The sequence below is a fragment of the Salvelinus sp. IW2-2015 genome, linkage group LG11 (genome assembly GCF_002910315.2).
Source record: "Salvelinus sp. IW2-2015 linkage group LG11, ASM291031v2, whole genome shotgun sequence".
Lineage (NCBI taxonomy): Eukaryota > Metazoa > Chordata > Actinopteri > Salmoniformes > Salmonidae > Salvelinus > Salvelinus sp. IW2-2015.
In genome coordinates, this window is record NC_036851.1 from 31520829 (window position 1) to 31533692 (window position 12864).

At 43.7% G+C, this 12864-nt stretch overlaps 1 protein-coding gene across 3 annotated transcripts in view; it reads left to right on the top strand.

Annotated features, from left to right (window-relative positions):
* LOC111970184 (LIM domain and actin-binding protein 1-like) overlaps window positions 1–12864 on the top strand; it is a 47820-nt gene that overhangs the window by 10583 nt on the left and 24373 nt on the right. For all 3 annotated transcript variants that reach the window (XM_023996763.3, XM_023996765.3, XM_023996764.3), the window contains one exon: window positions 8111–8156. In XM_023996763.3, coding sequence (XP_023852531.1) covers window positions 8111–8156 — 46 coding nt within the window. The remainder of the gene's footprint in view (window positions 1–8110; window positions 8157–12864) is intronic.

Here is a 12864-nt window from a genome sequence, read left to right on the forward strand (position 1 = left end):
AACAAATTACTAGTTAGACATTTTACGACTTTGGGTGTGTTCTTAAATTCAATCTGGAGTGCCAGAGTGCACTCATAAATTCAGAGCGTTGTCAGATTGTCCGTTTTGTAAATTCAGAGCGTTTCGCTATCGGTGCGCTCACTGGATGGCGCAGGCCGAGGAGTAGGGTTGATTTGAGCATTCTGACCTTACAACAGCAGTCAAGGACCCAAGCTAACGTTGGCTAGCTTGCTAGCTACTTCCAGACACAAATGAGACTACTCTGATCATTTACTCGCCCTAGCAGAGCTGGTTAGGCAGTTTTCATGTTATCCAGAGCATTGGTGACTAACTGTGCTGCTGGCAACAATTTAGTTACGCTTTTTTACTGACACCGGCCATATTCAACGGGTGTTGAGCGCTTGTAAATTAATTATTCTGCGCTCTGGTACACTCAGACCAGGGTGCTCTGAAATCGGAGTAGATAGCCAGAGCGAATTTAAGAAAGCACCTGAATGAGAACACACAACGATTATACCATTTAGCTAAGCTAAGATTGATGGGAATAATCAAGTCAATAAACGTTGGGTAGTTAGTTAGCCTATAGTTAATATACTGGCAAGTCTGACATAAGTAGCCAACTAAAGTTAGGGAGCTAACACCTGTACATACTGCTGTAATGATATGCTATGTGGTTTGTAAGGACAGCGTAGCTAACAAATTGTCAGCCAACATAACGTGTAAGGTAACTTATTTGAAAAGTAATTTCTTTATTAACATTTGATCAACATTTTCTTAACATTTGTCATAATTAGTTAAAACAATGAATTTGTATCCGCTCTCATTGTACTTCGGGCTGCATATTTTCTTCAAATCTGAAAACATTGTGAAGCCACACCCATTTCCTAAAGAATTGTATTATGGGCCCTAAAGTATGGAAAGTGTCCTGTGTGTATACTTCATATTTTGCCGAATTTAGTACGACATCTGGGAAATTTTGGCATACGAACTATATCCATACTATGACCAATAAGCATACTATATACTCAATTAACATCACAAATAGTAGAGTTAGTGCGGTTAGCATGAGTATTCGAACACAGCTTTGCTCTTTTACCAAATAGGGCTATCTTCTGTATACCAACCCTACCTTGTCCCAAGAAAACTGATTGGCTCAAACGCATTAGAAGGAACGAAATTCCACAAATGAACTTTTAACAAGGCACACCTGTTAATTGAAATCAAATCAAAGTTTATTTGTCACGTGCGCTGAATACAACAGGTGTAGACCTTACAGTGAAATGCTTACTTACAGGCTCTAACCAATAGTGCAAAAAAGGTATTAGGTGAACAATGGGTAGGTAAAGAAATAAAACAACAGTAAAAAGACAGGCTATATTCAGTAGCGAGGCTACATACAGACACCGGTTCGTCAGGCTGATTTGAGGTAGTATGTACATGTAGATATGGTTAAAGTGACTATGCATATATGATGAACAGAGAGTAGCAGTAGCGTAAAAGAGGGGTTGGTGGGTGGGACACAATGCAGATAGCCCGGTTAGCCAATGTGCGGGAGCACTGGTTGGTCGGTCCAATTGAGGTAGTATGTACATGAATGTATAGTTAAAGTGATTATGCATGTRTGATAAACAGAGAGTAGCAGCAGCATTCCAGGTGAAGCTGGTTGAGAGAATGCCAAGAGTACAAAGCTGTCATCAAGGCAAAGGGTGGCTACTTTGAAGAATCTTTTTTGGTTAATACATGATTCCATATGTGTTATTTCATAGTTTTGATGTCTTTACTATTCTTCTACAATGTAGAAAACAGTACAAATAAAGAAAAACCCAATAATGAGTTGGTGTGTCCAAACTTTGGACTGGTACTGTATATCTGGGGAAGGGTGTAAAACAATTTCTAGAGTGTTGAAAGTTTCCAAGAGCACAGTGGTCTCCATCATTGGGAAATGGAAGAAATGTGGAACTACCCAGACTCTGTCTAGAGCTGGCCGTCCGACCAAACTGAACAACTGCAAGAAGGACCTTGGTCAGGGAGATGACCAAGAACCCAATGACCACTGACAGAACTAAACAACTTCTCTGCTCGCTTTGAGGACAATACAGTGCCACTGACACGGCCCTCTACCAAAACCTGCGGGCTCTCCTTCACTGCAGCCGACATGAGCAAAACATTTAAACGTCAACCCTCGCAAGGCTGCAGGCCCAGACGGCATYCCCAGCCGCATCCCCAGCCGCATGCGCAGACCGGCTGGCTGGTGTGTTTACGGACATATTCAATCAATCCTTAGCCCAGTCTGCTGTTCCCACATGCTTCAAGAGGGCCACCATTGTTCCTGTTCCCAAGAAAGCTAAGGTAACTGAGCTAAAYGACTACCGCCCCGTAGCACTCACTTCCGTCATCATGAAGTGCTTTGAGAGACTAGTCAAGGACCATATCACCTCCAYCCTACCTGACACCATAGACCCACTCCAATTTGCTTACCGMCCCAATAGGTCCACAGACGACGCAATCGCCATCACACTGCACACTGCCCTAACCCATCTGGACAAGAGGAATACCTATGTGAGAATGCTGTTCATTGACTACAGCTCAGCATTTAACACCATAGTACCCTCCAAACTCGTCATCAAGCTCAAGACCCTGGGTCTCGACCCCGCCCTGTGCAACTGGGTCCTGGACTTCCTGACGGTCCGCCCCCAGGTGGTTAGGGTAGGTAACATCTCCACCCCGCTGATCCTCAATACTGGGGCCCTACAAGGGTTAGTGCTCATCCCTCTCCTGTACTCCCTGTTCACCCACGACTGCGTGGCCATGCACGCCTCCAACTCAATCATCAAGTTTGCAGACTACGCTACTACTCCCTCGGAGTGTGGTGTCAGGAAAATAACCTCACACTCAACGTCAACAAAACAAATGAGATGATCGTGGACTTCAGGKAACAGCAGAGGGAGCACCCCCTATTCACATCGACGGGACAGTGGTGGAGAGGGTGGAGAGTTTTAAGTTCCTCGGCGTACACATCACGGACAAACTGAAATGGTCCAACCACACAGACAGCGTGGTGAAGAATGCGCTTCAGGAGGCTGAAGAAATTCGGCTTGTCACCAAAAACACTCACAAACTTTTACAGATGCACAATCGAGARCATCCTGTCGGGCTGTATCACCGCCTGGTACGGCAACTGCTCCGCCCATAACCGTAAGGCTCTCCAGAGGGTAGTGAAGTCTGCACAACGCATCACCGGGGGCAAACTACCTGCCCTCCAGGACACCTATGTTACAGGAAGGCCAAAAAGATCATCAAGGACAACAACCACCCGAGCCACTGCCTGTTCACCCCGCTATCATCCAGAAAGCGAGGTCAGTACAGGTGCATCAAAGCAGGGACCGAGAGACAGAAGCTGTTTTTCAATCTCAAGGCCATCCGACTGTTAAACAGCAATCACTAACATTGAGTTGCTGCTGCCAACATACTGACTTAACTCCAGCCACTTTAATATTGGAAAAATTGATGTACTAAATGTATCACTAGGCACTTTAAACAATGCCACTTGTATATGTTTACATAACCTACATTACTCATGCCGTTCTATACCATCACTCATTCATATRTTTTGTATGTACATATTCTTATTCATTCCTTTACACTTGTGTGTATAAGGTAATTGTTGAGAAATTGTTAGGTTAGATTACTCGTTGGATATTACTGCATTGTCGGAACTAGAAGTACAAGCATTTCGCTACACTCGCATTAACATCTGCTGACCATGTGTATGTGACAAATAAAATTTGATTTGAGAGAACCTGCCAGAATGAYGACAATCTCTGTAGCAATTGCAAAAATCGCTGAAGTTGGAGACTTATTTCCCTCACCAACTTTAAACATCAGCTATCTGAGCAGCTAACCGATCGCTGCAGCTGTACATAGTCCATTTGTAAATAGCCCACCCAATCTACCTACCTCATCCCCATATTGTTTTTTATTTACTTTTCTGCTCTTTTGCACACCAGTATCTCTACTTGCACATCATCATCTGCTCATTTATCACTCCAGTGTTAATCTGCTAAATTGTAATTATTCGCTCCTATGGCCTATTTATTGCCTACCTCTTCATGCCTTTTGCACACACTGTATATAGACTTTCTTTTTTTTCTACTGTGTCATTGACTTCTTGTGTTTTTGGCTTGTTTATTCCATGTGTAACTCTGTGTTGTCTGTGTCGCACTGCTTTGCTTTATCTTGGCCAGGTCGCAGTTGTAAATGAGAACTTGTTCTCAACTAGCCTACCTGGTTAAATAAAGGTTAAAATAAAAGCACTTCACCAATCTTGGCTTTATGGGAGAGTGGCCAGACGAAACCGTTCCTCAGAAAAAGGCACCCGACAGTACGCCTGGAGTTTGCAAAAAAGGCACGCGAAAGACAGAGCATAAGTCTAAATATATTTTTATTTTACCTTTTGTTTAACCAGGTAGGCCAGTTGAGAACAAGTTCTCATTTACAACTGCGACCTGGCCAAGATAAAGCAAAGCAGTGCAACACAAACAACAATACAGAGTTACACATGGAATAAACAAACGTACAGTCAATAACACAATAAAAAATCTATATACAGAGTGTGCAAATGAGGTAAGATTAGGGAGGTAAGGCAATAAAGAGGTCGTAGTGGCGAAGTAATTACAATGTAGCAATTAAACACAGGAGTGATGAATGTAGAAGTAGAGATACTGGGGTGCAAAGGAGCAAAAATATAACAATATGGGGATGAGGTTCTGTGGTCTGATGAGACAAACATTTTACTATTTGGCCTGAAAGCAAAGCGCTATGTCTGGAGAAACCAGGCACAGCTCATCACCCATCTCACACCATCCCTGAAAAGCATCCCCAATAGCATGATGCTGCCACCACCATGCTATGAGGGATGCTTTTCAGAGCCAGGTACTGGGAGACTGGTAAGGCTAGAGGAAACAATGAATGGAGTCAAATACAGGCAAATCCTCAATGAGAACCTGCTTCAGAGTGCAAATTAGACTGGGATGAAGATTTACGTTCCAACAGGACATTGACCCCAAGCATACAGCCAAAGCAACGCTGGAATGGCTTCAGAACAAGAATGTGAAAGTCCTTGAGTGGCCCAGCCGAAGATTGAGAAAATCTGCAAGGAAGTTGGGAGAAAATCCAGATGAGCAAAGCTGATACAGACATACCCAAGACAACTCAAAGCTATAATTGTCGCCAAAGGTGCTTCTCCAAAGTATTGACTCAGGGGTGTGAATACTTATGTAAATACAATTTCTGTATTTAATTTTCAATAAATTGGCAAAGCTGTCTAAAAACATGTTTCACTTTGTCATTATGGGGTATTGTGTGTAGATGGGTGAGAATCTATTTGAATCCTTTTTGAGTTTGGGCTGTAACAACAAGTTGTGGAATAAGTCAAGGGGTATGAATACTTTCTGAAGGCGCTGTATATAAGGGACATAGGCAAATTACAATTGGCCCAGAACAGAGCAGCACGTCTGGCCCTTAAATGTACACAGGGGGCTAATATCAACAACATGCATATCAATCTCTCCTGGCTCAAAGTAGAGGAGTGATTGACTGCATCACTACTGGTCTTTGTGAGAGGTGTTGATGTGTTAAAAGTACAGAACCATCTGTTCAATTGGTTAACACACAACTCAAACACTCATACATACCCCTCAAGACATTCCACCAGAGGACTCTTCAGTCCCCAAGTCCAGAACAGAGGCTAGGAAATGCATACTGCACTAAATAGAGCCATGACTACATGGAACTCTTTTCCACTTCAGGTAACTCAAGTTAGTAGTAAAATCCGATTAAAAAAAAAATATATATATATATAGTATATCACAAAAGTGAGTACACCCCTACATTTTTGTAAATATGAGTATATCTTTTCATGTGACAACACTGAAGAAATTACACTTTGCTACAATGTAACGTAGTGAGTGTACAGCTTATATAACAGTGTAAATTTGCTGTCCCCTCAAAATAACTCAACACACAGCCATTAATGTCTAAACCGCTGGCAACAAAATTGAGTACACCCCTAAGTGAAAATGTCCAAATTGGGCCCAAAGTGTCAATATTTTGTGGCCACCATTTTCCAGCACTGCCTTAACCCTCTTGGGCATGGAGTTCACCAGAGCTTCACAGGTTGCCACTGGAGTCCTCTTCCACTCCTCCATGACGACATCATGGAGCTGGTGGATGTTAGAGACCTTGCACTCCTCCACCTTCCGTTTGAGGATGCCCCACAGATGCTCAATAGGGTTTAGGTCTGGAGACATGCTTGGCCAGTCCATCACCTTTACCCTCAGCTTCTTTAGCAAGGCAGTGGTTGTCTTGGAGGTGTGTTTGGGGTCGTTATCATGTTGGAATACTGCCCTGCGGCCCAGTCTCCGAAGGGAGGGGATCATGCTCTGCTTCTGTATGTCACAGTACATGTTGGCATTCATGGTTCCCTCAATGAACGGTAGCGCCCCAGTGCCGGCAGCACTCATGCAGCCCCAGACCATGACACTCCCACCACCATGCTTGACTGTAGGCAAGACACACYTGTCTTTGTACTCCTCACCCGTTTGCCGCCACACACGCTTGACACCATCTGAACCAATAAGTTTATCTTGGTCTCATCAGACCACAGGACATGGTTCCAGTAATCCATGTCCTTAGTCTGCTTGTCTTCAGCAAACTGTTTGCGGGCTTTCTTGTGCATCATCTTTAGAAGAGGCTTCCTTCTGGGACGACAGCCATGCAGACCAATTTGATGCAGTGTACGGCGTATGGTCTGAGCACTGACAGGCTGACCCAACACCCCTTCAACCTCTGCAGCAATGCTGGCAGCACTCATACGTCTATTTCCCAAAGACAACCTCTGGATTTGACGCTGAGCAMGTGCACTCAACTTCTTTGGTCGACCATGGCGAGGCTGTTCTGAATGGAACCTGTCCAGTTAAACCGCTGTATGTTCTTGGCCACCGTGCTGCAGCTCAGTTTCAGGGTCTTGGCAATCTTCTTATAGCCCAGGCCATCTTTATGTAGAGCAACAATTCTTTTTTTCAGATCCTCAGAGAGTTCTTTGCCATGAGGTGCCATGTTGAACATCCAGTGACCAGTCAGGGGGAGGGAGTGTGAGGGAGTGTGAGAGCGATGACACCAAATTTAACACACCTGCTCCCCATTCACACCTGAGACCTTGTAACACTAATGAGTCACATGACACCGGGGATGGAAAATGGCTAATTGGGCCCAATTTGGACATTTTCACTTAGGGGTGTACTCAATTTTTTTTTGTTGAGTTATTTTGAGGGGACAGCAAATTTACACTGTTATACAAGCTGTACACTCACTACTTTACATTGTAGCAAAGTGTCATTTCTTCAGTGTTGTCACATGAAAAGATATACTCAAATATTTACAAAAATGTGAGGGGTGTACTCACTTTTGTGATATACTGTATATATAAAAAAGATTAAACAACACCTCACGGTACAATGCGGACTGTGAAGAGACACACACACACATTATTTGTAATGTAAATTTGTATAACGCACAATGTTTAGAGTAGCTGCTTCCTTGGCAACAGCTAATGGGGATGCTAATACAATATTTACATGTCCTTTTCTTCTATTGCTATGCAAAGTTGATGTTACCTCACCACAATCTTGATATTCCAGTTCGTCGCCATTCATCATATTGGCAACAGACTGAAAGTACAATTGTAGGAGTTAAGAAAAGGAGAAACTTAACCCTTCATTATGTCATTGGGATGTGAATATAGATCAGTCTAGACACAGCCACTAGACCGTTAGTCCCTAACCCTTCAGTGTGCAGATCCAGAGAAAAATGGATTGGTGAAAAATGGATTGGTGTCAGAAAAATGTTAGAAGCCTCACTAAAACCTTTTTATATTTCTTGCTCACCTACCTTGTCTCTTCAGACCTGCAAAACCTCTGAGGATATTATTGATTCAACACCAATGCAAACTTCCATTCCCAGTATAATGCCAATGTTGGAAATGCTTTGGTCCACGTTGTGTGCACCTCTTCTCTTGATCAGCAGAGGTCAATGTTGCTTCTCTCTCCCACAGGTACCAGAGAGCTGCTGAGGAGTCTAATGCAGAGAAGAAGAAAGCAGTGAGTATCTACATTCAGATCCCCAACAGGAGGCCCACTCATGGAATTAAAGGTTGTGACGTCATTACAGCAGACACACAGTCACCAGTTCAGTGAATCACTTGTGGAGCTGTCCTCTTGGTCAAGACCCTGTCTCTTTGACTCTGTCACCAGTGAACTATATGCTCAAGTGTGTATGCCAGAGTGATTTTGTGCTCTCTTCTACTTATGCTTGACAGTGAGTAAATAGGATAAAGCACTTTATTATTCACATTGTAAAATGTCTGCCTCCTTTTTAGTGGGCCTTTTCAAAAACTACCTCCCACACACACATTATTATCCTCATCCTGGCTGAGGAACACACACACTGAGTCCAAGCCTAGCTCTGCCTGGTCACTTATTGTGATGGGCTGGCAGTCATGACCCTAATCCTGACTCAGTCGACTAATCCCAAAATAATTCCCTCTTGGGATAGTTGTCTTTATCTGTTGGGCAGTGCTGGAGAAGTGGACAAGGGAACAGGGAATAAGTGATCAGCCGATGTCATGCGGAAGTGCAAGGTAACTAGGTAACTACCATTTCCAATGGCTGATAGATGGGGAATGTATTCTGATCATTGGTTATCTAGATGCCAGTGAATCTGGACCTAGATTGTAACACAGGAGTTGCCCTGCGTGACACAACATTGTGGAGAGGCTCAAATAGTTGTAGACAAACATTGTTTACACACAAGGTCCTTTCTTAGTCTTTCTTAGTCATTCAGAGCCACACACACACACACTGCTCTTACTGTGTGGTGCATGCTGTTCCTTCATGTCTGTGCTGAGTTAAACAGGTCCAGTCAGCATAATTGTTTGTGTGTGTGTGTGTGTGTGTGTGTGTGTGTGTGTGCGCGCTGAGAGGGAGGCAGGCAACACTGGTGTCAAGGGTGGGCTGTAAATTTTCCATGGAAGGAGGAAGAGAGGTCTCTGCTTTCTGGGATACCTGAAAGGCAGTCCTCTGTGTTGCGGTATGGAGCATAGGGGTCAGGAGTTGTAACTTTTCAGACATTGTTCGGTCCTTGCGTTTTTCCAGGTAAAACAGCAATGATGTCATAATGAAGGATTACCTGTACATTTGGAACTGACAGATTACATGGGACTAAAACAATTTAACATGAGACTATGAGATGGCATGGTGGTCCACAAATAAACTGTAAGGAGCCTCCTGTAGTCTTCCTAATATTATGTTGACTATGTGGAATCTCAACCCCCCCCCCCATTCAACTGTGACCATTATCAGTAATTGTTCTGTATGTAATTGCAGGTATTATTATTTCTTCTTAATGACATCTATTATGTTTTCTAACCGCAAAAGACACGCAGAAGTTAATGATCGTTTTATAGGGGAATGAATGTTCCACTCCCTAAGAGCTATCATGGTGGCTTACTGTACTCTCAATATGTGGTCCTCCCTTCTGCTGTGGTCCTCCCTGCTGCTGAGTCAGTCAGATTGAGTCACAGTTTGGGTTCTGACCTGGAAGTAAGTGTGTGTGTGTTCAGTAGCGGAAATTAGCCGCTTATAGCAGGAACCTGACTGTCACTGACCGAGATGGCTCCATAGGTTAAACAGAACAACATCATGTGTTGTAGTTTACACTGTCTTCTTGAGGACAAAGGTGAAGAGTTTGGTTTTGTACAACAACACCGTCAGGAATTTGAACGTCATGATGTGATTTGGCATCACAGATCTCAACACTGCCAGCATGAGGTTCTGCAATATGACATCAGTGCATGGGTATGGCTCTGACATCACCCAATTCGGTATAGATCTGCAATTTTTTTATACTTTAGAACCAGAACCAGCAAGCTAGCTACTAGCTAGTAGTCAGTTAGCTACTGCTAGCGGTCATCACCGTTAACTTCATATGGCTGCAATCCCGCTAACGGGATCGATATGACAACAGCCAGTGAAAGTGCAGGGCGCCAAATTCAAAAAGCAGAAATCTCAGAATTAAAATTCCTCAGACATACATGTGTTTTATACCATTTTAAATGTAATCTTGTTGTTAATCCCACCAAAGTGTCCGATTTCAAATATGCTTTTCAGCGAAAGCACTACAAACGATTATGTTAGGTCACACCAAATCACAATAAGCACAGCCATTTTTCCAGCGAAAGATAGCTTTCACAAAAAGCAGAAATATAGCTAAAATTAATCACTAACCTTTGATGATCTTCATCAGATGACACTCATAGGACTTCATGTTACACAATACATGCATGTTTTGTTTGATAAAGTTCATGTTTATATAAAAAAATCTGAGTTTATATTGGCGCGTTACATTCACTAGTTCCAAAAACATCCAGTGATAGTGTATAGCCACATCGTTTCAATAGAAATACTCATCATAAATGTAGATAATACAAGTTATACACATGGAATTATAGATATACCTCTCCTTAATGCAACCGCTGTGTCAGATTTCAAAAAAACTTTACGGAAAAAGCAAACCATGCAATAATCTGAGACGGYGCTCAGAACATTAGTAAAATTAGCCGCCATGTTGGAGTCAACAGAAACCAGAAAATACATGATAAATGTTTCCTTACCTTTGATGATATTCATCAGAATGCATTCCCAGGAATCCCGGTCCAAAATAAATGCTTGATTTGTTCGATAATGTCCGTTATTTATGTCCATTTAGCTACTTTGGTTAGCGTGTTTGGTAAACAATTCCAAAGTCACAAAGCGCGTCCACTATAACGTGACGAAATGTCCAAAAGTTCCATAACAGTCAAACAGTCAAACAGTCATAACAGAAACATGTCAAACGATGTACTGAATCAATCTTTAGAATGTTGTTAACATGCGTCTTGAATAACGTTCCAACCGGAGAATTAGATTGACTTCAGTTGAGCGATGGAACGGAGCTGCCTATCACGTGAACGCGCGTGGTCAAAGCATGGTCAGCTCGTGGCAGTGGTGACTAATTCCTGTCTCCTTCGGCCCCCCTTCACATTAGAGTCATCAGACAAAGTTCTATTGACTGTTGACATCTAGTGGAAGCCGTAGGAAGTGAAAACTCATCCATATCTCGCTGTAATTTCAATGAGAGCTTGGTTGAAAATCTGCCACCCTCAGAAAAAATCCAAACAGGAAGTGGAACTTCTCAGGTTTTTGCCTGCCGTATGAGTTCTGTTATACTCACAGACATAATTCAAACAGTTTTAGAAACTTCAGAGTGTTTTCCAATACTAATAATAATATGCAAATATTAGCAACTATGACTGAGGAGCAGGCCGTTTACTCTGGGCACCTCTGTGCACCTTTCATCCAAGCTACTCAATACTGCCCCTGCAGCCATAAGAAGTTAACTCGGACATCTGCCAGCCTCAGCGCGGTCAATTCTTGCCAGTYTGCACAGCGCGATATCAACCCAGAGCATATCGGACTGCTTTTCTCTACCACATCTCCGGATTCCTACCGCAAGCTCTGAACCTTTACTCTGGATCATCGCAGCTAGCTAGCTGCTATCCGAGTGGCTATTCCTGGCTAACGTCTCTGTCCCGATGCAAGCACCAGTTAGCCTGGAGCTAGCCTCGAGCTAAGCCCATCTCCCGGCTATCCGAAGAGATCCATCAGACAATTCCCGGGCTTCAATTACCTCTTGCCAATTGGCCTGGACCCTTTGCTGCCGACACGGAGCCCCGCCAATCCATCACGACTGGTCTGCCGACGTAACCGTCCGAGGGGCTTTCAACAGGCTCTCCCTTTGCGACGTCCCCCTAAGGCCCATCTGCTAGCCTGCTAGCCCCGGCCTGCTAGCTGTCTGAATAGCTGTGCCACCAGCTTGCCTAGCTACTCACAGGACCCTATGATCACTCGGCTACACATGCCTCTCTGCCTCTCCCTAATGTCAATATGCCTTGTCTATTGCTGTTTTGGTCAGTGATTTTTGTCTTATTTCACTGTAGAACCTCCAGCCCTGCTCAATATGCCTTAGCTAGCCCTTTTGTTCCACCCCCCACACATGCGGTGACCACACCTGGCTTAAATGGTGCCTCCAGAGACAAAACCTCTCCCATCGTCACTCAATGCCTAGGCTTACCTCCACTGTACTCACATCCTACCATACCCTTGCCTGTACATTATGCCTTGAATCTATTGTTCCGCACCCAGAAACCTGCTCCTTTTACTCTGTTCTGAACGCACTAGACAACCAGTTCTTTTAGCCTTTAGTCTTACTCTTATCCTATTCATCCTCTGTTCCTCTGGTGATGTAGAGGTTAACCCAGGCCCTGCAGCCCCCAGCATCACTCCCATTCCCCAGGCACTCTCATCTGTTGACTTCYGTAACCGTAAAAGCATTGGTTTCATGCATGTTAACAGACGCCTTCTCCCTAAATTTGTTTTATTCTCTGCTTTAGCACACTCTTCCAACCCGGATGTCGTAGCCGTGTCTGAATCCTGGCTTAGGAAGGCCACCAAAAATCCAGATATTTCCATCCCTAACTAACATTTCCCGACAAGATAGAACTGCCAAAGGCGGCGGAGTTGCAATATACTGCAGAGAGAGCCTGCAGACTTCTGTCATACTATCCAGGTCTGTGCCCAAACAATTCGAGCTTCTAATTTTAAAAATCCACCTTTCCAGAAACAAGTCTCTCACCGTTGCCGCTTGTTATAGACCCCCTTCAGCCCCCAGCTGTGCCCTGGACGCCATATGTGTATTGATCGCCCCCCCCCC